We start from the raw sequence: 24,449 nt of genomic DNA on the forward strand, positions 1-24,449 counted from the left end.
AATTTGTAAAACACAATAAAATACTTAAATTCATATTTTTTACGTGAAAAAAAACAAAAAATAGCTTAAAAATCCCCAAAATTTATCTAAAATATTATCCTAACACGACATTTCCTTCGTGTGCTAACATCTAGAGGTTATACCGCCTCTGGTCGGTTGCACTAAAACCGCATGACCTAACCTCATAAAACCTAATGAATTTTGATTGCTTTGTAACATTCAAACGTCCTCAACAATTAAAACCGCAATAAAATAAACAAACAACCACTTAATACTAAAATACTTCAAATACCACAAGATAAAAATAGATATAAATACTATCTTGAAACAAAAAAGAAAACGCATTTTCAAACGTGAAAAATGAGTTGTTCTGGCGGATTAACAGACGCATGTCCACTTGGACTAGCTGGAGAGTCCTCCACGTTAATGTTAACTCTATTAAACACATTACTAGCAGCAAAATGCAGCTTTCCAGGCCCTGAAGCCTTCCCAAAGAACGTAGCTACTACTCTACAAGATGGCGACCGCTATGACATGATCGTGGTTGGCGCTGGAAGCTCCGGCGCTGTTGTCGCCAACCGCCTGAGTGAAAACCCACATTGGAAGGTGTTACTACTCGAAGCCGGTGGATATCCTAACTCAGATACACAGGTAAATCAAAAAATCTCTATAAAAACACAAAAAATTGAAAAAAAATGAAATTAAAACAAATAGATCCCGAATTTATACTTTGGAGTGCATGGCACCGACAAAAACTGGCTCTATGTCCTTGAGAAGGTCAACACATCATGCAAAGGTTACGTGAATGGCCAATGCAACTGGATCGGTGGTAAACTCCTAGGAGGTACCTCCACAACAAACACAATGTTATACGTCCGGGGATTCGCACAGGACTACGATGGATGGGCTAACAGTGGGAATAAAGGATGGTCATGGGCGGAAGTAATGCCCTATTTCCTGAAATCAGAAAATGTCACCTGGGAGAAATACTTCAACAACCCATTTCACTCCCGTGGTGGTCTCCTAACCACATCCTATCAAAGAAGTGATTTTAATGTGAGGAACATCCTCATAGAAGCAGCCAAAGAAATGGGATATCCTATAATCAACGATTACGAACATTTGGGTCTATTAGAAACACTTATGACTGTACAAGATGGCCGAAGGGAAAGCACAGCGTTCGCGTTTCTATCCGAGATCAAAACCAGGCCTAACCTGCACATTGCAACCGACGCGCATGTCGGTAAAGTAGTTTTCGATAGACACCGACGGGTGAAAGGCATCACAGTGCGTATCCAGAATAAAACACTGAATATTCACACAAAAGGTGAGGTTATCATCTCTGGGGGAGCTATACAATCACCACAATTACTTTTAAACTCAGGAATAGGTCCAAAAAGTCATTTAAAAGATTTCGAGGTTAGGAATATAGTGAATCTACCAGGAGTTGGGGAAAATCTACAAGATCATCTCGCTACTTTTTTATTATTGGTGCAGTTAGATGGCGCTGCTGAAGCCGGGTTGAAATCACGCCTAGACTCAACATATCAGTACTACACGACGAATACAGGACACTATACATCCGTAGGAGTAACAAATTTAGTGTATTTCTTAAACACAAAGAATCGCAGTGCTGAATTCCCGAATTTACAAATCCATTTCATGGAATACCGCATGAATGATGACTTTTTACTACCCAATATGTTGACAGGTATGGGTTTCTCCCAAAAAGCCGGAAAAATCGTCATGGATGCCAACAAAGATTCAGTTTTATTCACCCTGGCATTAACATTATTATATCCAGACAGTCGTGGTAAAGTCCAGTTGGGTTCCAAGGACCCATATGCCAACCCTAAAGTATTTTCCGGTTATTTAACAGATATGACAGAAGCTGATATAGATATCCTACTAGATGGCGTTAGATTCGCTCAAAAAATGCTCAACACAACAATATTTCAAAAATTCAACGGAAAATTCATCAGATACCCGACCATATCCTGCGATGGGCATGAATACGACTCGGATGACTTCTGGCGGTGTTATTTCCGTGATTATTGCGGTGGGATCTATCATCCTGCAGGCACTTGCAAGATGGGACCAAAAAGTGATCCTGAAGCTGTAGTTGATGAGAGATTGAGAGTGTATGGAGTGAAAGGTTTGAGGGTTGCGGATTGTAGTATTATGCCGAAGATTGTCGGCGGGAATACACTGGCCCCGGCGGTTATGATTGGTGAAAAAGTCGCGGATATGATCAAGGAGGATTGGAATGTGCAAAGGGATGCACTGCCGAAATATACAGGGCGATACTAACTAGGAATAGGAATAGTTTATTTGCTAGAATAGTCGAATTTGTACAACAGCATTGGGTGCATTGGTAAACAAAATTTCTGTCAATAAAAAACGTCTCACACCGTGAAGAAAACGAACACAATATGTGTGTATTTAAATTCTAACCTATACTGACCAGGTTAATGTAGTTAATCCCCTTTTTCGGTCATCTACTATCTGCCTATGTGTTACTTATCCTAACCTCAAAAATGTGCTACTGGAAGCATACATTTTTAATCTTCTTTTAAATTTTTAATTAATTCTTTGTTTCAATTCTTTGTCAGTCATCTCAATACTTTTTATAGTATAGTATTATTACTATTTACCTTTTTCACTAGATATCTACCCCGGCTATTTTGTTATTTGTTGTTTTTGTTTCTAGTTTTTATTCGGTGTGAGCGTGTTCTACAACTTTGGGTCGCGTTGCCTTGACGGCCATGCGTAGCAAGGGTCCGTAGAGGAATCCCCATGGGACAAAGAACCAGATGCCCATGTAATGCACCGCGCGGAACACCGGCCAGTAGCGGTCGAAGCTGAAAAGTGAAAAGGGGGCTAAGCACCATCCCATGAAGACCAGCGTGTATAATCGCATGAGGATGTAGAGTAATACTCGTACTGGGAGCGGTTCGAAATATTTGCCCAGGTGGGGATTTTTGGCGAAAATTGAATGAATCTGAAATGTTAGAAAATAGAATATAGATTGTAGGTAGAATATTATCAGTGGTGATACTGCAATACTAAATAACTGGATAAATTAGAGAAATTTCAAATTTCAACGCTTTTTCGCCTATTTTTGAGGTTAAAAAGAATTTGTCTGTATTTAGTATTGTCACCTAAGCCTATGGAAATTATATGATCACGGACGACAATACTAACAATGTGCAAGCGTGATTTTCCGTAAAATATGTATTAAAACGCGATGCAAGTTACATTGGTATTGTCACTTGTACCTATAAAAACCCTATGACCACTAACGACAATACTAACTATATACAAATGCATTATAACACAAAATTTACATTAAAATCGGCGTAAAACCGCAAGATTTCGTAATTTCCTTAATAAAATTTTACCGTCGTTATAAAGTAATTACAGTTATTAAAAATTGCAGTATCACCTTTATAATATTTACTAATACTTACATCTCTCTCCATAAACATAATAATAAACTCAAAGAAGAACGACACATAGTATCCAGTATGGAACCCATGCCAGACCGCAAGGAATAACAACACTGATAATTGACTGACGTAACGGTTATTCATGAATTTCATACGCTTGTAGATGTATTGCGCCACCCAGTTATTCGTATTCGTATTGAACGACTGAATGTAATGATTAAACTCGGTGGAATTCTCGAATTTCGCCAGGTCAACATTCGACACACCGTCCCATTTAGCGTTACCTTGCGCATCTTTACCGTTATATGTTAATCCTAACATAAAAAACACATTAAAATTAAAATCTATTTATAAACAAATAGAATAAAAATAAACACTTACCAAACATAATACAAGCACCCTCTGTAAGTAACCAGCAGGAAATATATTTATACAAAACAATCCTACCCCAAACACCCAGGAGTAACGCCCTCTTCCAAAATGGCGCCGATGCATAATCATCCGAGAGTAAATAATCATCATTCACATAGATATTCACAACATGAAACAGCGCCACGTATCCAATACCCAAAAACAAACGTCTTGTACCTGCGGCGATTGAATTCGGCGGTTTTGATTTATCACCCTTAAAATAACCACAATAAAAATTAATTTTCACAAAAAAAATTAAAATAATCACCTCGCTGAATTCACCAGCGACAAAACTCTGATACCGGCGCATATTAAACTGTGGCCCGATCATATAACAAGTCGGAAAGAACATATGCCCGCCGTATTCCAGAAAAGTCGGGCGTGTTTTCAACGCCACACGTTTATTCTGCGCACCGAGACTCTCCTCCGGTTGATTACCATCATACAGATCAAAAGACAGTCCGATTAGACGCAGGACAAGCACGCATTGTGGCAAAGTCCAGTTAATATCATAATCATTGGTGCTTGAATAAACATATCCTACAAAAACATAATTTATGTGAATATTAATTGAGTTTTTGTTGGTTTTATGTAAATTACCTATCAATAAATAGGCCATGTTGAAAACAAATGATATGGCCACACAGGTAGCTGTCCCTCGAAAGATGACAAGTGTAAGATAGGAGAATACCACTGTGAATGCAGAGTGTAAACTCTCGAGGCCATAGTTGAAGAATCCAAAGGATAATCCACTAATAATGAAGTACAAGTGTTGCAGATTCGCTGGTTTGCCATGGATGAAATTCCTGTGGATCAATGCCAGTGGATAGCCTAAAATAAAACAACATTAGTGATGAATTGCATTAATAAAATAAAATGTTTAATTTTTTCTTATTTACCTGCTAGTAAAGTAATTAATAAACGTAGCGCTGCTTCAGTTGATCCTATAGAGGCACTAAGACTAGCAATTAAACCTTCTGGAGGTGATGAAGATGTCTCCATGTTAATATTGAGTGGATTTGTTGATTTAAACACGCTTATCGAATGTTGATAAACTCGGAGAAATCGCCAAATGTGTGGATTTATCGCAGTGTGGCCTTAATAAAAGTGCTGCGTGTGTTTCTCTAACATTTTACGTTTTTCGAAAGTCACCGCAGCCGCAATGCAGCACGCACCGGCGTGGGGCGCACGAGCAGACACGAGAGCAACGAGAATTTCGTGGTGGCGTGTTCGGAGACGCGTGGGAGACGAATTTAATCAGCTGTAGTATGGACTGTCACACTACACTTTATAATCGATAAAAATTTAGTGTATGCAACCAAGTATACACCAGCAGCCATTTTATATTTCTACACATTTTTATTTTACAATAAAAACAAGAAATATTTGATTTAAAGATGAAAACAATGCGTGAATTATTTTTATTCATTTATTAATTAATTAATTATTTAGTAATTAATCAAACATTCAATTGTTCCGCAATAGTATGTTGTAGTTTTGTATTTTTATTTTTATTTCATTTCCCATTTTCATAATTTTGTAGTGTTTTTTTCATATTCGTCGGTTGTTTTTTTGTTTGTTTTATTCTCTTCACTTGCATGTGTTGTGTGTGTTGTTGTTAGTTAATCGTTATTTGTTACATTTTGTGTGTGTGTTTTTGTTTTGTTTGCTTATTCCATATTCCTTAAATGTATTATTTATTTATTATTATTTATATCGAGACAATCGATAGCCGATATATTCCAAAAACTGAAGTACCAACGGAAATCAATGGCCGCCGGTGGCTGGTTCGTTCGCCGGTGACGCCATCTTGCACGCTCAAAATAACAACTCGAAATGGTGGCGAACGAACGAACACGCGTACACGAAACTCAAGAGACGAAGACAATCAGAAACGGCGTAGAAATATAAATATAAACATTACGTAAGAGATTGTATTTTTCATCATCATCATTGTGTGAATGTCAGTGTGAGGTGGGATGCAGATGCGAATAGCGATACTTTGAGGTTAAGAGATATTAGATGAATGAACATGCGTGTTTATGTAGTGTGTGTGAGTGTGAATATTTATATTTGCGCATGGGCAGCGCTCACCTTCGCTCTGGCGAACGCAACGCATGCCGCCATCTTGTCACAAAAACGTAAAATACAAGATAAATGCGCACGCAAGACAGGCGTTTGGTTTTTTGTTTTTGTTTTGTGTGTTCATCTCCCACATTTGTTTGTTTAAATGTAATATAAGAAGTAATAAGTATTAAGTAATAAGGTTAAGGTTACGTTTTTCTTTTGTTTGTTTTTAGTTTTTTGTTTTTTAGTAAAAATGGCAATATTATAGCTAGCAAATAGTTTTTTTTTGTGTGTTTTTCATCTCTTATTTTATACGTCCATCGACATTTTGTGTGTTTTGCGTTAATTCATCAAGATCTGGTTTTGGTTTCCAGCTACAACTACAACATGGCGGGTCGGCCATCTTGGTTTGTGCTTCCGTAGGATGATGAATGCATAATGATATCTCCCGCTGTCTGTCTGTTTTTTTCTTTACTTGTTTTGCACTACGCTATTTGTTTTCTTTTTTTCTTTAATAGTAGGTTAAACATTCATACGACTTGTTTCACTTATACATATTTTTCATATTTGCATTTTTGTTTTTTTTTTTTATCATTTATATATCTGCTCCACGTCTGCATCGGCATCTTATTTCTCTGTCGGCTAATGCGTTCACTTACAATTTTAGTATAAAAAAATTGTCAGTGTTGTTCTCTTGTTTGACTTGTGAGACTGTAAGAGGGCGTGTCCGGCGTGTGTAGTACATGTGTGTGTCACTATCAATATTAAAGTAAGGTTAGGATAAGTTACGTGATGTTTTGTTTCCCCCATCGTCTTTAATTAATTACTCGTAGTTGTAGTTAAGTACGCGATATAAAAACCGAATATATCTTATTATATGTGTGTGTTTCAGTGTGTGTGGTGGGTTGCGTGTCGGCATCATGGACGCCATGACTTACAACCGCGCGCGCGCATGCGTGTTAGGTGTTTATGTGTGTGTAAGTGTATGGGATCTGTTTCGCTTTGTGCCCGAGGGGATTAGTGGAGTAGTAGAGTGTGTGTTGCGTTTTATTATAATTATGTTCCTGCATGTTTTGCTTATTTGTTACACCCGCTATGAATTAACGCTAATGACGTGTGTGTATCCGACACCAATCGTACATCATGGCCGCCACAGCAGCAAGCTGCGCGCACGCGCATCTCCAACAACAACAACTTCAAAAAGTGTGGCGGAAAACTTATGAGCCCTAGTGAGATGTTTCGCAGTGCGTTTTTTTTTTCATCTTGTTTCGGTTGATAGCGAGAAAAGCCGCGCGTTTGTACCCCACGGACTCCATGGGTTAAATTTTCTTAATTAGAAGCGCTTTTTCGTGTGCCGGCGGTGTGCCAAACGCGCGGCCGCTGAACACAAAGTCACACATGCGCACCGGGGAAACAAGTCACAAATATTAAGTTTTTCACACACCTTCGCTGCGAAAAATTCATCGGCTGTCAATTTACACAAATATTAAACAAAAACAATAAAAGCTTAATAATAATAATAATAATAAACGTAATAAAATTAATTAAGACATTTATGTAGTTTTTATTGGTTATTTTCCACTTTTCGCATGAAATCTCGGATAATAATAGCAGTTCAAATAAATGCTCGACTGTTTTTCCATCGCAAGATGGCGCTCGTGTGACAAACGCGCGCGCGCGGAACATTCACGGAAATAAAAGCGAGAATAAGTGTGCGTGCGCATATGGCACGTGTATAATGTGTATGTATGTATTTTGTGTGTTCGCATGCTCGCATGAAAATGCTTTCGGTGAGCGCGCTCATCATAAATTAAAATCATAATAATAATAGTATAATAACGACTAAAAACGACTTATAAATATAAAGCTATTACTTATTGATGGGATAAGATAGCAAATTCATAATCACCTAACTCCTCTATAGGTTAGACTTCAATTTCTTTTCATTTTCATTCTCTGAACGTTGTTTAAGATTATAAAACAGTAACGACGACGACACGAATATAGTAAATGATAACGACAACGACGACACAAAATGCTAGCAATCGTTTCCTTGTAACTCGTTTCTCGGTAAAAACTAAAAAGATTAAAAACGAAATCAAACACTTCACATACACACACAAAAAAAAAACCTATAAAAAAAACAAAACAATTAAAAACCAGCTTTTGGTGTTTTTCTCGGGTTTGTAGGGTGGTGGAGTGGGGGTAAACATAACTCAAGAGAAGAACACGATGATGACAACCGATCAATTTTCGTCTGTAGTTTGTTTTGTGTTTCGCTTTGCTTTGCATTGCATTGCGCAAGCGCGCGCGCATTGTGCTGCTGTCTGTCGGTCGGTTGTCGTATTTTTAATAATATTTTTGGTATCTTAATAGTTTTTGTTTCCTCCTCCTCTCCTCTTTTTTATATTATCTCCTCCGTGTATCCTGTCCCGCCTGTTCCAGCATCTGAATCTTACGTGTCTGTCTGTCTGTTATCTCTGTATAGCCTTAATTAATCCTGCCCGGTGGTTGATTTTGCCTACTATCAGCGCGCCTAGAAAAATGTCGAATCTCGGTGTGCGGCGGCGGCGGAGGGTGTGTGCTGCTGCTTTTGTTGGGGGGGAGTGGAGTGGAGGTGGTGTGCGGTGAATGGGGGCGTTTGTGTGACCCGCTTAGTTCCAGATGCGCAGGAAGCTGTCCCACGAGCCGGTGCCGACCGCCATGCCGTTGTCGGTGACGCCCAGACAACTCACTCGATTGTCGTGACCAGCGAGAATACCTAACATATATTATATGGTGAATAATAATAATAATGGATTTAAATTGAGGTTAGGTTGGTATGTGTTTACCTGCTCGTTCGGTTTTCATGGAATCCCAAACATTGCAGTTAAAGTCGTCGTAGCCGGCGAGCAGAAGGCGGCCGGACTTGCTGAACGCGACGCTGGTGATGCCGCAGATGATGTTGTCGTGGCTGTACATCGCCAGCTCCTGATCGGCGCGCACGTCGAAGAGACGACACGTCGCGTCGTCGCTGCCCGTTGCGAAGGCATAGCCGTTCGGGAAAAACTACAAACACCAACATATTACATAACAAAAATAAATAAATAAATAAATCAAATATAATATATAATTACCGTGACGGCATTTATGTCCGACTCATGTCCAGGGAACGTCTGCTTGCAGAGCCCCTCGCGCACATCCCACAACTTGGCGGAGGCGTCGCACGCGCCCGAGACGAACGTGCGAAAGTCGGGCGAGAGCGACAGCGACATCACGTCGCCGGTGTGGCCGAGGAAGGACGTCGTCTGCTGGCCGGTCTCGATGTCCCAGAGCGCGCAGCTCATATCACCCGAGCTGGTGACGATCTGATTATCGTCGATGAAGCGGCAGCAGGAGAGGTAGCCGGTGTGGCCGGGCAGCTCGCGCGACACGCGCACATTGCCCTCGCGCGTCTTCAGACTGTAGATGGAGCAGATGTTGTCCAGGCCGCCGCACGCGACAAAATTGCCGGAGGGCGCGTACGCGCACGTCATCACCCACGACGAGCGCAGCGGGATGGCGTGCACCTTGTTCGTGGTGTGGCTGTCCCACACGATCAGCTTGCCGTCCTGCGACGCCGACACCAGGTTGCGCGAGTCGCTGCCCCAGTGCATCGCGTAGATCTTGGCCAGGTGGCCGCGCAGCGTGCGCCGCGTGCGCATCTGCACGCGTCCGATGGCGTCGAGCGTCGACGTCGCCTGCACCAGCGATGTGTCGCACGCTGCTTTTCGTGCATCCTAAAAAGAATCATCATCAAGTAACATTCGACGGTAGTACACTCAGTGGAGTATATATATATAATAATAAAGTGGTGGGGGTAAAGGGATGGAAAGAGAGAGCGAGACATCGCGCAGTGAGTTTAGTGTCCGCCGGAACCCCCGGATCAATAGACGCCGCCGCCGCCGCCGCCGCACTCACACAGGGTGTGCGTGCGAGGCGCGCCTGCTCGCCCTCTGTTTCCTGCCCGCCGCCGACACTTGTTGTACTCGCGACTCGCGCGACACAATCCGCCCATTTTTTTAATCCACGTCACAAATATTGCATCTCACTACTACTTACTCTGATAGCATTTTTGAGTGTTTCCGCTTCTTGTCTAAGTGAATCCAATTCGTTCATACTGATGTGCCCGACTCGCTAAACACCTACACAAAGAGAGAAAAACACCAAAAATTAAAACAAACTTCTACAAACACATCGCTTTAAACCACCAACATTCAATCACAACACTGGTTTTTCAACTTTTCAACTGAGTAATCTTAGTTTACTCATGCTTATCACTCGATACGCGATAGATAAACACACGGATTTATTTTTATGTTTAATTCTTTCGTCTGTTGATTAATATATAAACTAAACTAACTCGAAAGTTTCTTGTGTGGAACTGATTGTTATTCATATGTGTCTGCGTGCGTAATAAACGCGTGGCCCATCCCAATGACGGAAGTCTGCGGTGTGTGAAATTACGACAAAACACTCCCGCGACGACCAAAAACGACGACAGCGCGAAATCTTTGCGCAAACATTTCGAACGCGCGCGGTCTGATTCACACCTTACTTAACTTTCCATACTTATTATTCAGAATACAAGCTAAAAACCCACATTTTGTTAACTCCAACGTGTTTTATCACACAAAATTCAATTTACTTGATTTCAATAAATATCTATGCAAACAATTTGTTTTATCTACACTAATATTTCTATATTATTAAAATATAAAAACTTGCATAGCCAGCCACCTGTCACGTTGAATTTCCTTCATTCGTTTGTAGAAATTAATTTAAACGCTCGCGCGCTAAACACACGAAAATATTTGCGGTGGCCGGCGCGACACACCTACCGCTATACCCCCACTCCACGCATCTTCATCCTCCCACCCCTAAAACACCGGCTAGCGGAAACACATGCCGTGCACACGCTCCACAAAACTTCATTTTTTAAACGCAACTATTAAACCATTTTAAGGTTATAATAATGGCGCTTATTCCGGAAGTCGTATGCACTTCGATATGTGCCATGAACATCCGCTGTTATCTTCAACGTCAAACTGCTCACACCATTATCGACGTATACACTCTACGAGCGTATCGCCTGTCATTCATTCAATTGTTTTCCCCCTTTCTCCATCATCAACAGAGAAACAATTGAATAAAATTGAATGTGCTATTATTAAATTTACAAACACGCATGCATACACAACGCGAGTAAGTTCTAATAAATTTTTATATATAAATTTATTTTATACTATGCTTGATCAAGCATAACATGGCGAGTGTGAAAGTGTTTACGTTAGACATGATGATGATGATGATGATTCGAGTATAAACAGCGCAGCGCTAGCGCACGGAGGGCGGCCATATTGCCGCCGCTGCCGCTCCGACACATCCGCCGCATCGGGTGCGCGTTTGTGTGTGCACCTGTCACACCACACACACATTCAACCAGCATACATAAATCTACCACTCAACTGAAATGTTGATCTAACCTGTGGATGACCGCCCGACCATTGGGTGTGAGGCAGTGTGATGCACTTATACTACGTATTAATCACACTAAATTCTAGAAAATTATTTTCTAGTCAAACATTTTTATTATTATTTTATTTTATATTAATTTTTGCCGACAGCGAGTAAAAAATGGTACGCACCCCGTTCGCGGCCGCCGACACGAACACGACGATGTAATATATCCCGTGCGCGTTCGCGTTCGCTCGTTTCCTAGCTTCCCCCTCGACAGAATCGCGAATCGCGACGTTGCCACACACAACCCACGATAGAACGCGACTTGCGAGAGACTTGGTTCATCCGCGCGGCGCGGCGTTGCCAAATTTTGGCGCTAACAACCAACTCTCTACTCTCTAACTCAACTCCCCTATCCTGCGTCCTGCCGGACCCTTTTTCACTGATGTGATGTGATGTGATATTACACGATTGGATTTTCTTTCAACTATGTACGCTGTGTACTCACTTCGTTTCGATGATGAAATAAACAAAACACTATCAGCTAGCTACCAGCGGCGCTGCTAATCGGCTAACAACTACGACGAGCGCTCCTCGTTCGCCAGCAATCTTGTTATCCCAGCGGCTGGCAATCCTCGTGCGTGGGGCGATTCCCTACCCAAGGAAATCACGCAGCGGCCGGAGGCTAACGAATGACATCGGAGCCGTGAGGGTGTCTCTCACCACCTGACTCGGCTGTGGATCTCGTCGTCGGTGTGGCGCATAGAGGTGCTCCTCCGCCGTTGTTCGCTGCCTGCGCCGCGCTGCTGCACACACTTCCACCCCGTGGCCCCTCGTCGTCGTCGTCGGCACGCACGCACGCACGACCTGCTGCTGCTGGTTGCTGCTGGTTTGCTGCTGCGGATCACCCTTCTCTCGCGATCGCACCACACACGCACACACAGCTCACACTCCGGGGAACGCGCACGCCAAGCACCAGGACGACTACCACGACGACTGCTGCTGCTCTGGTGGCTGGTCTGCTCTCTTGCTTCGCGCTGCGTGCTCACGCCGTTTCGATTCGGTGTCGGACTCTCGGGTCTCTCGTATACGTCGTACTATGGGTGCGGTGCGCGAGAATCGGCCGGTGTCCTTGCGCTAACGATTGTGGACCCCGAATCGACGTCGTGACGTCAGCGCCGTCGCAAACACCCCATCTATCATCTACATACCCAAGTAGTAACCACCACCACCACAACAACAACGCCATCTTACATTGAAAACTTTATTCACTCATCTCTACGAATCTACATGTTTTCTAGTCTTCTTCTTTTGCAAGACGCATTTCCAGACTGCAAATGGCCGTCTTCGGTGCTTCAATTATTTCATATCCATTATCTTCACTTTCTTCAACTTCTTCAACTTGTTTATTCCTTTCAATCAATCCAATCAAATACTCGCGATCTTCCGGTGTTAACCGTCCGCCATGTTTCTTCTTTTTAAACTCCACAAACATTTCCTCCAACTTTGGATTCTTCTTCAAATTCTGCGTGTATTTCTGTATCAAAGCATCGTAATCAACATGAAATGTCTTCTTAAACTCATCAAAACTCTCTGAATATGCTTTGATATCTCCCCGCAGTGCAGAAATCTTCGTTACAGCTAAATACGCATTGGTTTCTTCATCTTTTAACTTTTCTTCATGACTAATCAATGAAAGCTCTGAAGATGAAGCCATTTCTAAAGCTTGATCAACAATCTGTTTGGAAACTTGATCTATGTTATTCTGTAATGATGGTTCTTTAATTTTTTCCTCTGGTTTTATTAACATTTTAGCAAAATGTTGATCACCACTTTCAAAGTTTTCCTCCGGGCGGTATTTATTTCTTCGTGGAGGTAAAACAACATGTTGATGAGTAGTTTTCGGTAGTTGCCATTTTAACAGGTCACGTATCTCGTCATCTGCGGGTAATTCATGCGTGGGTTTAGGTTTTTCGTCAGATTTGTTGATTATTTCACGGTTTAATATTTGTGGATCTAATGTTTCATCTTCAGTGTCTTCTGCATCAATAGAATCAAATATGAATTCTGCATCTTTATGTTGTAGGTCTAATTTGTCATAAAATTGATCTCCACGTTCTTCGGTTTCTTCTTTTTTGGTTTCTGTGTTATCCGGGTGTAATTCTTGTAGTTTTTGTGTTCTTCTTGATAAAGATTGAGAGAGATAATCGTGTTTCTTCGGAATCCATTGCATTTGTGCTTTGAAATCATTTTCTTCTTGAGAGTATTGATTGTAGTTCAATTTTTGTGTTTCTGTGATTAAGGGAGGTTCTTCATTGGATATTTTGAGTTCTTCTGGTAGATAATCGTTGATATCATCGATGATTTCCACCTTTTCGTCTTCTTGCTCCTTTTCTTCGTATTGATTTGTTTCTTCTTTTGATATTTTTATCTTTCTGGCTTTACATTCTGAGAGGAATTTGTCTTTGTCGAGGGAATCAATCATTTCCTGTGGGAAATCATCGATATTTGCTAGTTTCTCCAAAAACTTGAGATTTGTATCAGTTTTCTTCTTCAGTAAATATTCTACATCGTTATTTTCTTCTTCTTTTCCTTCTTCCTCTTGTATTTCTTCTTGTTCTTCACTTTCTTCTTGTTTTTCTTCATTTTTGAAATTTCCTAAATCATTTATAGCCAATTTAGAAAACTCTTCATTAATAACTTCAATCAACTCAATCTTCTTCTCTTCCTGCTGTATTTTCTCTTCATTTTCTTCATTTTCTCCTACTTTAACCCCACTGGAACCAGACTGCATCAAACCTCCTTGTTCAAATAATAAACTGAGTTTATCAAACATAACCGAAGAAGTTTCTTCATCATTCTTCAATTTTTCATTGATATTTGAAGCATAATCATCCAATTCTTGATGCATAGTCGCATAAATATCTTGTTTATGTGCATTCAAACGTTCTTTAGTTGCTTTAACATCATTCTTAACAACTTCTTTAGTTTCTTCAACAGAATCTTCACAAAATAATCCTTCCAGATCAAAATTCATCAAATCAAAAACATCTTCTTCAATGACTTCAGATTTTTCTGTTATTTTAACTTCAGGAGTATCAATTTCTTCAATTTCCTGAACAAGATTCCTACTATTATGTTCTCTTTGATATCTTCGTTGACTCCTTGGATCAAAATCAAAAATACATTCTCTGTAACCAGAAACATCTATATCCTGATTACGATCACGCATGAAACAATTATCATCATCTTCATTTTCAACCTCATCCTCAACATTAACCTCAGGTTCATGTCCTTGTCTTCCATAATCATATTCTTCTTCATTTACTTCTAATCTTTCTCTTTGTTCTTCTCTATTTTGAACCCTTTCTTCTAATCCTTCATAATAATTCCCTGGACGTATAGGAACTAAATCACCTTCTTCATTTTCTTCATTATTTTCATGTCCTTCTTCTTCTTCAATTGGTAATACCAGTTCTTGATTACCTATCTCCCCAATAGCTAAATTCTCCCTATTCTGCCTCTTTGCAATATTCTCATCACGAATCCTAATCAACCCATTAACAGAATCCATAATCCTCTGCTGTTCCCTCTGAGACCACCTCAACCTCTCGGCCTTTTCCTCCTCCACACCTCCACGCTCCCATGCTTCAGCACACGCCCTATCCTTCGGAAACACAGGCCTATCATCCAAATACGTCAACTGCTTACAACTCAGAATCATCATCTTTCTATAACAAGCCACTTTTCTTATCACCGGATTCCCCATCAGATTCAAAACCCGCAGATTCTTCATTTTACCCACTACTTGAAGAATCAACGGTTCATCTATATGATTATTACTCAAATCCAAACAGGATAACTCATCATAATTAACCAAATCTTCAAAATCCTCTAGATTTTCAATATGATTATGTCCCAGATTCAAGGTATGCAGTTGTTTCAACCCGGAGAGATTCTCAATCTTCTTCACAAAGTTATGTGACAGATTCAAAGTGTCCAGAATACGCAACGCCTCCAAATTTTCAATCTTTTTGATTATATTATTATGCAGAAATAGACAACGGAGGTTCTGCTGGTGGTCCAAACCAGATATCTGGCGTATACCATTGTTTTCCAACCAGAGACACTTCAACCCGGTGTATTCTTCAAGATTTTCAATCGTCGAGAAGCCTTTGAAGTGCAGATACAAAACATCGTTGAGATATGGTGTTGTATAGAGTTTCTGTTCCTTGCAGTGCTTAAGGATGAACTCCTTCGTCATCCGGGGATAACGGGAAGGATCTTCAGAGTCCAGTTTATCACGTACCATGATGATAGTTGTAATAAATGTATGATTATGTTTAGAAATCGATCAAACAAACAAATAAAACAAGATGGTTACCTTGGACAATTAAAAACAAACACTCTGCGTCTAGATTTTTATCTGTTTTACGTATTTTTATACTTTTTAAGTTGTTTTTCAGTGTTTTTACACTAAATTTATTCAAATGTTTAGCTTTTAAGCTTTAGTTCTTTTATAGGGAATAACATTTCCTAGATGTCGCCACATGTCACAACCTAGCCTGATTCCGAATGCACTAGCGCAGTAAACACACGCATTTCCCCCAATCGCAAAGAAGAGAGGTTGTCGTTGCCCTGGTGCTGGTAGCCCGGTCGTGTGGTGTTGTGTGCAATGCAGTAAAACCGTTGCCAACGAATGAGCAAGCCGAGCCTCTCTTGCGTTGCTCCTGGCTTCGCCGAGTCCGCCGCCTGACAGAGCGGCCAACAACCAGACGGTATTATAATGGCGTACGTCGGCTACATAATCACGCATCGTGCTTCTCAAACCATCAATACATAAACCGCAGGCGAAGATAAAATAAAATAAAATCAAGTGATAATCATCAATCGGCGTGATTCACGCTGCTGCTGGGGACTGGATTTTGTCATCTCGACAACAAAAACAATCCCGACGCTCTCTCGGGAGGAGCGACGGACGACGGTGAAAATGTTGTCTGTGCGTGTGTGTCGCTCGTGGTGCGATGGGACAAAATGCGAAAAATCAACCTAATCGCATCATAAACACAACGAATTTTCTTCATTCAATCACAGACTGATTAATTTTTAAGCAAGGTGAGTAAAATTACGTTAATTCGAAGGACAAATAAATAAACTCCAGAAAATAAACGCCAAGGTGCAGCGGAGCGTTTGGTGGCAAATGAATATGAATGAAAATTACGAACACGTTACGTTCGCGAACAACCGTTACTAGTTTACACGAGCGGACACAACACATACAGAGTGTTGTGCATCGTATGCCATTTCTTAGATAGATTAATTGGAATAAATGCGAAGATAAGATATGCGTGGAAATGCGTAATGAGTATGCAATATGCATGACAAATGCAAGCATGTAACATGTAACATGTACGATAATCCGTTACTTGTGTTAAATACTAAATTAGCATATATAGGAAATCTTTTGTTTGTGCTCGCGATGATTTTTAACGATCTTGTTAGTAGCGTGGTTTCGTGTCAAACATGTTAAAAATACCGTTGACATCTGTCAACCAACGATCCGCATCTAAATATAAATAATGAGCGAGTTTACATTCTGTATACGCGCGCGATTTTTTCTGTGTGCTTTTGATGACAATTCTTTGCATGCAACACTCGTGGGGTTATTAACTTGTGTAGAGTGTAGAGGAATTATTATAAACGAAGTTTCAAGTGTTTTACTCCAACAGATGACAAACGATAGATATAAATATGAAAAAATTAAATTAATAACAGATGTTTGGTTTTCCACGCAAAAAACCAAGATGTTTTAATATACAGAGTGTTTATTATGTGGTGTTACGCCCCAAAATGTTATCCTGCAGATGAATAATCAGGTCGTGACCTAATTTCATCCCTACTCTTTTTTGTTTTTGATTTTTTTGATATTTTTGAGTAAATTTATGAGATTTACTTTGATTTTTTTTTATTTTATGGTGTAAAATGTAAACATTACGCATATAAACATTTATTACGCGTGTATTTATAATCTACGGAGATGTGCGCACTGAATTGGAGGCGGCGCCTGCTGCTGCCGCCACTCTACACCACACATCGATCTGCCCAGGCCACTCGCCCTCAGACTCGGACGTTTTCACTTTTTCTAACCTCAACACAATCACAATGTGATTAAATCTTATATAAATAAATAAATAAACACTAAATATCTAATATTAATGATGAAGCGTGTGCTTAGTGGTATTGCAGAGTGTGCAGTATGTTTAATTAATAATTTATTATTCCATTAATAATTTTAATGTTTGTTTTAAGGTGGGATGCACTGAAGACATCGCTGATACAATGCACTTGGCAAATAATACAAGCGATACAGGATGTAGTAGTGGTGGTAGTGGAATTGGTGGAGGCGCCGGTGCCGTTGGTATGGTCAGCGGCCCGTCATCGCTGGTCGACGCCGGCCACAACGAAACATGCCGCTTTCCCAAACTGGAGGAGTGCGCGCACTTTCACTACGAACGCGTGCAGCTGCCGGCGATCGCCGTCAGCATTCAAGCCAACATGGAGCGATCACTACACTCGCAACACAGTAAGTGTCAAAAGAATAAAATCAATACGAATGGGAATAAATCCAATTAGTCCTCAATACTCTACTATATATTCACTCATAATATAATCATGTTTAGCGCAAGATGAAGACGGTGAATGGTACATGGTGCAAGTGACATCCGGTGATGAGTGCTGGCTGCTCCAACGCACATTCGAAAACTTCCGCCTGCTGGACTCGCAACTCCATCAATGTATCTACGACCGGAAAATCTCACAACTACCCGATCTATCACTGGATAATGAAAAAGCGGAAGAAGCACTCCTAGTCAAATACCTGCGAAGATTCACAACCATTGCGGATAATAGTATAAACTGCGGGCCGGTGCTCAACTGGCTGCAGATGGATAACAAAGGGCATCGTCTGTTAGTACCCTCGGAGGAATCACGATCGATTAATACCCCGGCTGTTGCAGCTGCATACAGTGTACGTAGATATGTATCACAAGCAAGAGATGAGTTGAATCTTGAAGTTGGCGATATGATTAGTGTTATTGATATGGCCAGCCCTGGGGAGTCGATTTGGTGGAGGGGGAAGAGAGGTTTCCAGGTGGGATTCTTTCCGCAGCACTGTGTGCATATTATCGGGGATAAAGTACCGAGGAATATGCCGCTGCCGGCGCCGGTTGTGGGGTCATTAGCGTTGAGTCCAATTAAACCTGTGTTGAGGAAACATGGGAAGTTGATTGCGTTCTTTAGGAGTTTTATTTTGAATCGGCCTAGTCGCAGGAGGTTGAAGCAGAGTGGGATTTTACGCGAGAGGGTTTTTGGATGTGATTTGGGTGAGCATTTGGGTGAAGGGAGTGATATTCCGACGGTTTTGAAGTGCTGCGCGGAGTTTATTGAGACGCATGGGATCGTCGATGGGATTTACAGGTGTGTAACATGTTTTTTTCACTTTAGTCACGGGTGAAGCGTGGATAAAGTACCACTTAGCGCACTTGATACTTAAAATGTTTTAATATAATATTAATCATTTTAGATTATCTGGAGTTACTTCCAACATCCAAAAACTACGAAATGCTTTCGATGAAGACCGTATCCCTGATTTATTCACCGAAGACATCCTCCAGGACATCCACTCGGTTGCTTCCCTACTAAAAATGTACTTCCGTGAATTACCCAACCCTCTCTGCACGTACCAGCTCTATCAAAGCTTCGTGCAGGCTGTTCAGGGTTGTACCAGCATGCGTAACACCCATAACGACCATGAGCGTTTGTTAAAAATGCGCGAAGCTGTACAGAAACTCCCCCCGCCGCATTACCGCACGCTTGAATACCTCGCCCGACACTTGGCGAAGGTAGCCAAACATGGCGACCGTACCGGAATGACCGTGCGTAATGTAGCCATTGTCTGGGCGCCGAATTTACTCCGCAGCGCTGAATTAGAAGTGGGCGGCGTGGCGGCCCTACAGGGTGTTGGCGTGCAAGCAGTCGTCACCGAGTTTCTCATCTGCTACGCCGACCTGATATTCTGTGATAATCTCAACGCCAAACTGAACGTGAGCGATCTGGACGCGGCGATGCAACAGGCGGCGCTGTTGAATGCCGCATCGCCGAAACGCAGCCGGCCGAAATCCCTTGCGATCTCCACGCCGACGAAACTCATCACATTGGAGGAGGCGAGGAATAAGCATCACAAGGACGCGTATATTGAAGTCGGAGGTGGGCCGGACTCACTACCCAAAAAGTATCATACTATTATTGATCTACCAATGCGGAAACGCGTGAATTCAAAAAGATCCCCATTGGGATGGAGGAGTTTATTCGGGAAGAGTCGCAACAGGCAGAAACCCACGATAGTTCATCATGTAGTCAACACAGAACAAGTTGATGCTTCTTCTACGAATGGTAATACAAAACCGGAAGTGAAGATTGTTTTGAGAACTGTGAAATCAGCGGAATCTTTAAGTGACCTTGATCAACTCCCACCGCTACAGAATGTGTTATGCACCAAACCACCCGGGCATAATCGAAGTGTATCACACGACAGCTACTTTGACACTTTACAAAGCTCCCAGGAGGGATCCCTGCTGGATTTGTCTGAGATCCAAGTCAATTTTGATCTGGAAGAGTCCGAAATGCGGATATTCAGTGAAGATGAATCTCTGGTGTCATCCCCACGTGTACAACCCCGAAGGATACGCATTAGCAGCGGTAACAACAGCGGGAATCCATCCCCAAAGAAACAACCAAGGGTTATTCTAAGTCCTGACTCTGCAAGTCGTAAACGTACACGTTTGGAGGAACAATTGAGTGATATACAATTCATCGACTGTAACACTCCCGAGATGATTTGTGGGAGTACCATTGTCCAGGTGCATCAAACAGAAGGGCCCAGGAATAAAAGTCCGAGAAATTCACAGTGTTTAGAGCTGAGGGATTATAATAAACGGGATTCACGTTTGTCACAGGTGATGATGACTTCTACATCTACTGTCACAGCTGGAACACCGCAATCACCCACACCGCAAAGTCCTACTTATAAGTTGTTAGAATCTAGCACGGGGACTACTCCTGGTGATATAAGTCCGCAGTATTTGAGTAATCTTTCTAAGGCCATTGCGCCGTTGACGCCGGTGACTTCCGTTGCGTCTACCCCGTTAACCCCCACTCCGAAATCACCCAAGAGTCCCAGTTATGATAATGTACTCACGACGATAAGCATCACGTATAAATCCCCGACGAAAACGAAAAGTTTTCTTACTGATGAGAGGGTTACACAATCGCCGAATTATGAGACTGTGCTGGTGAAAGCGGAAGATGCGCAGATACCGACTTCGACTGCGAATCTTCCTCTGCAAGCGGCAAGTACACGATCTTCGAATTTGAATTTGAATTTGAATCTGGATATGGATTTTTCGGCGTCTATGACTAATATGAGTAATAGTATGAGCACTATTAATGATATACACGATGATTTACAGAAAGAGGATGATTGTGATGTGCATTTATTATCAACATCTTTAGATGCTTTGGAAAGTGTCCAGACAGATGATCGTACATCGCTAAATCTGAATCTGAATGAAGATGAAGATAGTTTTCCGAAATGTGACACCACACTTTCGGAATTGTTGGATTCTTATGATCGGATAGCAAAGGCAACATCCGGTGATTGGTCGCATGTAGAAACGGAGGATTTAATCACCGATACACAAGACACACAAGATCTACAGGGTGTTGATGAGAATCGACACTATGAAAATGTGAAAAGTTCCAATTCATCAGATGATACCAGTAATTGTCTGGTGAATTACGAGAATATTAACTTCACGGAAGGAATGTCTTCTAATGGTGACAATGAGAATGTAGAGAGTTATCTAGGACCACCCGAGGAAGACCTAATTGAGTTTAGTCCTGTAGTAGAAGAAGTTCAAGGTTTACAGGCACAGGAAAAGCGGAAACAATCACCGCAAGGTGCAGATGAACAGGATCATGATGTGTATCAACAGGTGAAGTATTTCCGGAGGTCTGTGCATGAATTGAATGAGTTTATTGCATTGACACATCAGGATACTGATACTAATGATGAAAGTTATGAGAATGTGGATGTTGCCAAAGTTATTGAGATAATTGAACCGGAAGAACAAGAAGACTCTACTTCCATTGATGAAGATGAAATAAAAATTGTAGAAAATGTAACAGAGCACACGCAAGTCGAAGTACAAAATTTAGTCACGAAATTCCCCGAACCGGAAACTTTTGATAGTCTGGAAACAAACGACTATGAAACCATTGAGTTTACCAATGATTCCCTGGAAGCAGATGTAGAAAAAAGCGTCAATGATGATGTGATCAAGGTGCAAATCACTACAGACGTAATAAATCTACCGGAAACGGAACATTTGAATGATATCGATGTGGCAATGATGACAGCGTCAAAGGAGGATGTCATGATGACGATCACAATGTCAACTGTGGATGAACCATCGCCATCACCACCTTTACCACCGCCGGAAGTGAAAATCTCTCCGAAAGTAAAACAATTAACTTCTAAATTTGAAGTTCAGGATGTCACGCGTCCTGTACCGCCGTGTATACGCGCGAGGAACCTCAAAGCATCGAAGAAAACAACGCGTAGTCTAGACGAGACGGAATTCTTGAAAAACGCAGCACTTCCGGTTTCTACCAACGCAGAAACCAATGGTGAATCAAGCACACAAAACGAAGATGGTACTCTTTTTAGACGTAAATCTCTCGATGAGAATATGTGTGGGTTTAAAACTAATACTCTGCCGAAAACTCTGAATAAACCCAAGAAATTACCGGATGATCCTGATATAGGACCACATGTTGTCCCGCACGATGTGAATGTTAATCTGAACAGAGAGAGGATTGAAAAGTATAAAGAGGAGAGGCGGAAGTTTTTCAATGATAAATACAAATCGGAGTCTTTCAAAGAGAATAAAGATGTGTTATTGAGTCGATTGAAAGTGTTTAAACCACCCACGAAGGAAGAGGAAGCTGTTGTACCGGTTGTTGCGAGTTTAAATGTGATGGAAACACAAATTGTTCATACTACTGCAAATTCTCCGGAGAAAAAGGTGGCGAATGGGGTTAAAGCACGAACGGCCATCTTTGAAAATGATGGGGAAGTTGAGATGCGACCGGGGAGTGTTTCTAGTCGCAGGCAGAAGGTTACAACAGCGCCACCTGCGGCAATTGAGCGTGAATTGACAGAATCTAGTTTTGAGCAAGCTAGAAGGAGTTTTGAACCTGCTCCAACAAGGTAAATACTTTTTTTCTTCATGAGAAGTGACATTTTAGTCATGGTCGTGACTAAAGTTTATTATTTATTAATTTTTGTTTATTTTTTGTAGGAAAGATAGAAGTTCGACATCCTACTGCATAAAAGACATGAAGGCAATCTTCGAATCCAAGTCACAGCAATAACCCTTGCAGGATTTGACCAAAAAGACAAAACGATAAAGATATAACCTCTCTAAAACTAGCAGTAAATAATCAAAGAAATATTTATAACGCGCGCCTTTTCCACTCTTTCTCTAAAACCAAACTAAAACTTGAACATAATTCGTTTCACAACGTAGAAACTTGAACGATTCAACGACGATAATTACTTCTAATACGAGGCTTCCGTTTATACGAATATATTTATAACAAACAATTCGCCTAGAAAGGCCTACAGAGAAATTTACGTACGATTAAGATTTAAAAAAAACTATTTCAACGTATCATGATTCAGAGTCACACAAATTAAACGCAACACTTAGGGTTGCCGTAGCGAAACAAACCCACAAGAGACAAGCGAGACAAAAATGTTGATGTAGATATTCAGATGGATATGTAGGATCCCGTTGTAATTATTTAGCGTATTACACTTTGGATTTTATAGTCATTTAAGTCATACTTTAAGTTTTAAGTGAGTTATTGTTGAAGTTGCGGTGAAAACGTGAAACGTGCAAATGGAACTGAACATATTTTTTTTCTTTTTTTTGACTAGTTTACGTGTTTAATATTATTATTATTATCATTATTACGATTATTATTTATGTAATGGCGACCAGAGAGGCGTCTAGAGAGCAGCGCATACCTGATGGATGAAAGTCACAATACTTGTACGAAGAAGCAAACAAATTGTAACGAGATATTATATTATTGACATATTTACACGTTGTATCACTACCTGTATGATATTTTCAAAGGAATTTGCGATTTATTTATTTGTTAATAACATGCGCATTTAGATTTTGGTTTTGATGCGTTTTGTTTGCGCTTTGAAAGCTTTCAGGCGACATATTTGTGGTGTCAAACATCAGTGCTTCAATTTTGGATTAGTTTAGAATATTTTAAATTATTTTCAAGCGATTGCAGCGCTAAAAACGTCGGGTTTTCGAGTTTCAAGGACAAGAATTGATAATTCTGCATCCCGCATTGATTTTGCGCCATTTTGAAGCTGTTAATAACAAATACTCATCGAAAATGGCTCAGGGAGGTTCCGGCGCTATCGCATCCTTTGTCAAAGGATTATATTACGATGAATTTAAATGGTAAGATAAAAATCAACCAAGAATAAATAAAAAATACCATTTTTACGATTCTAACCTCAAAATTTTAATAATGTATATTGTTTTAGGTCTATTGTGAAGAGTATCAGTATGTTTGCATTGGGAGTGACTCTCGCAAAAGAATTCCACGGCGTGGAATTGTTTGTGCCCAGTCCCTAATTCCAATTGCACACATTATCATGATCATCATACAAAATTGCTAGTAGCAAAGAAGGAAGCTGCATTGTTGTGGAACATTGTGATTATCTGTCCGCACAAGGCATCTGCATGCACCAAAGCTGATAGAAGTTGTTTCATTAATTTATCTTGTAGCCAGTCATGTGTAATTATTTGTGAAATAAATATTTTATTCGAAAATTATGATTTTGGACATTGTAGCGACATCTATCGGTTGTATAGGGGAAATAGAAAGAGCATG

General features: G+C 40.8%; 5 protein-coding genes across 7 annotated transcripts; 2 read left to right on the forward strand and 3 right to left on the reverse strand.

Annotated features, from left to right (window-relative positions):
• The first annotated feature begins 359 nt into the window (after positions 1-359).
• Positions 360-2,431, forward strand: LOC135800863 (glucose dehydrogenase [FAD, quinone]-like). The gene is made up of 2 exons (XM_065314201.1): positions 360-651; positions 715-2,431. Exons 1-2 carry the CDS (start codon positions 361-363, stop codon positions 2,308-2,310), a joined length of 1,887 nt encoding a protein of 628 aa, XP_065170273.1. The 5' UTR covers position 360; the 3' UTR covers positions 2,311-2,431.
• nes (lysophosphatidylcholine acyltransferase 3 protein nessy) lies at positions 2,312-5,120 on the reverse strand. Its single transcript, XM_065314212.1, has 6 exons — positions 4,760-5,120; positions 4,461-4,691; positions 4,129-4,400; positions 3,831-4,074; positions 3,471-3,763; positions 2,312-3,001 (listed from the first exon to the last, which is right to left on the reverse strand). Exons 1-6 carry the CDS (start codon positions 4,860-4,862, stop codon positions 2,714-2,716), a joined length of 1,431 nt encoding a protein of 476 aa, XP_065170284.1. The 5' UTR covers positions 4,863-5,120; the 3' UTR covers positions 2,312-2,713.
• A 2,347-nt stretch (positions 5,121-7,467) lies between these two features.
• Gbeta13F (guanine nucleotide-binding protein subunit beta-1) lies at positions 7,468-12,542 on the reverse strand. 2 transcript variants are annotated; one of them, XM_065311328.1, is made up of 5 exons: positions 11,914-12,542; positions 10,008-10,090; positions 9,044-9,685; positions 8,759-8,975; positions 7,468-8,688 (listed from the first exon to the last, which is right to left on the reverse strand). In XM_065311328.1, the coding sequence occupies exons 2-5, from the start codon at positions 10,062-10,064 to the stop codon at positions 8,582-8,584; spliced, it is 1,023 nt and encodes a 340-aa protein (XP_065167400.1). In that variant the 5' UTR covers positions 10,065-10,090; positions 11,914-12,542; the 3' UTR covers positions 7,468-8,581. The 2 variants fall into 2 exon arrangements, with proteins under 2 accessions (XP_065167400.1, XP_065167406.1); XM_065311334.1 differs by lacking the exon at positions 11,914-12,542 and adding an exon at positions 11,432-11,826.
• A 113-nt stretch (positions 12,543-12,655) lies between these two features.
• dtr (defective transmitter release) lies at positions 12,656-15,951 on the reverse strand. The gene has a single exon (XM_065311216.1). The coding sequence runs from the start codon at positions 15,715-15,717 to the stop codon at positions 12,703-12,705; it is 3,015 nt and encodes a 1,004-aa protein (XP_065167288.1). The 5' UTR covers positions 15,718-15,951; the 3' UTR covers positions 12,656-12,702.
• A 61-nt stretch (positions 15,952-16,012) lies between these two features.
• CdGAPr (GTPase-activating protein CdGAPr) lies at positions 16,013-24,388 on the forward strand. Of its 2 annotated transcripts, none has more exons than XM_065311205.1 (6): positions 16,013-16,520; positions 17,715-17,988; positions 18,086-18,881; positions 18,988-22,734; positions 22,826-24,013; positions 24,100-24,388. In XM_065311205.1, the coding sequence occupies exons 2-5, from the start codon at positions 17,745-17,747 to the stop codon at positions 22,896-22,898; spliced, it is 4,860 nt and encodes a 1,619-aa protein (XP_065167277.1). In that variant the 5' UTR covers positions 16,013-16,520; positions 17,715-17,744; the 3' UTR covers positions 22,899-24,013; positions 24,100-24,388. The 2 variants fall into 2 exon arrangements, with proteins under 2 accessions (XP_065167277.1, XP_065167268.1); XM_065311196.1 differs by lacking the exon at positions 16,013-16,520 and adding an exon at positions 17,529-17,659.
• Positions 24,389-24,449: the final 61 nt, after the last annotated feature.

The sequence above is a fragment of the Atheta coriaria genome, unplaced genomic scaffold (assembly GCF_025399875.1).
Source record: "Atheta coriaria isolate IRGN ID8LTWV9N9 unplaced genomic scaffold, Caltech_Dcor_3.1 hic_scaffold_2_pilon, whole genome shotgun sequence".
NCBI lineage: Eukaryota > Metazoa > Arthropoda > Insecta > Coleoptera > Staphylinidae > Dalotia > Dalotia coriaria.

Excerpts from the sequence above, each read along its gene's own strand:
- LOC135800863 (XM_065314201.1), top strand. The coding sequence starts at position 361 with ATGAGTTGTTCTGGCGGATTAACAGACGCATGTCCACTTGGACTAGCT. Across the intron at positions 652-714 it reads ATCCTAACTCAGATACACAG|ATCCCGAATTTATACTTTGG; the intron begins GTAAATCAAAAA and ends TAAAACAAATAG.
- nes (XM_065314212.1), bottom strand. The coding sequence starts at position 4,862 with ATGGAGACATCTTCATCACCTCCAGAAGGTTTAATTGCTAGTCTTAGT. Across the intron at positions 4,401-4,460 it reads CATGGCCTATTTATTGATAG|GATATGTTTATTCAAGCACC; the intron begins GTAATTTACATA and ends ATGTTTTTGTAG. Across the intron at positions 4,075-4,128 it reads TCGCTGGTGAATTCAGCGAG|GGTGATAAATCAAAACCGCC; the intron begins GTGATTATTTTA and ends GGTTATTTTAAG.
- Gbeta13F (XM_065311328.1), bottom strand. The coding sequence starts at position 10,064 with ATGAACGAATTGGATTCACTTAGACAAGAAGCGGAAACACTCAAAAAT. Across the intron at positions 9,686-10,007 it reads CACTCAAAAATGCTATCAGA|GATGCACGAAAAGCAGCGTG; the intron begins GTAAGTAGTAGT and ends GATTCTTTTTAG. Across the intron at positions 8,689-8,758 it reads CATGAAAACCGAACGAGCAG|GTATTCTCGCTGGTCACGAC; the intron begins GTAAACACATAC and ends AATATATGTTAG.
- dtr (XM_065311216.1), bottom strand. The coding sequence starts at position 15,717 with ATGGTACGTGATAAACTGGACTCTGAAGATCCTTCCCGTTATCCCCGG.
- CdGAPr (XM_065311196.1), top strand. The coding sequence starts at position 17,621 with ATGATGAAGCGTGTGCTTAGTGGTATTGCAGAGTGTGCA. Across the intron at positions 17,989-18,085 it reads ATCACTACACTCGCAACACA|CGCAAGATGAAGACGGTGAA; the intron begins GTAAGTGTCAAA and ends AATCATGTTTAG. Across the intron at positions 18,882-18,987 it reads ATCGTCGATGGGATTTACAG|ATTATCTGGAGTTACTTCCA; the intron begins GTGTGTAACATG and ends TAATCATTTTAG.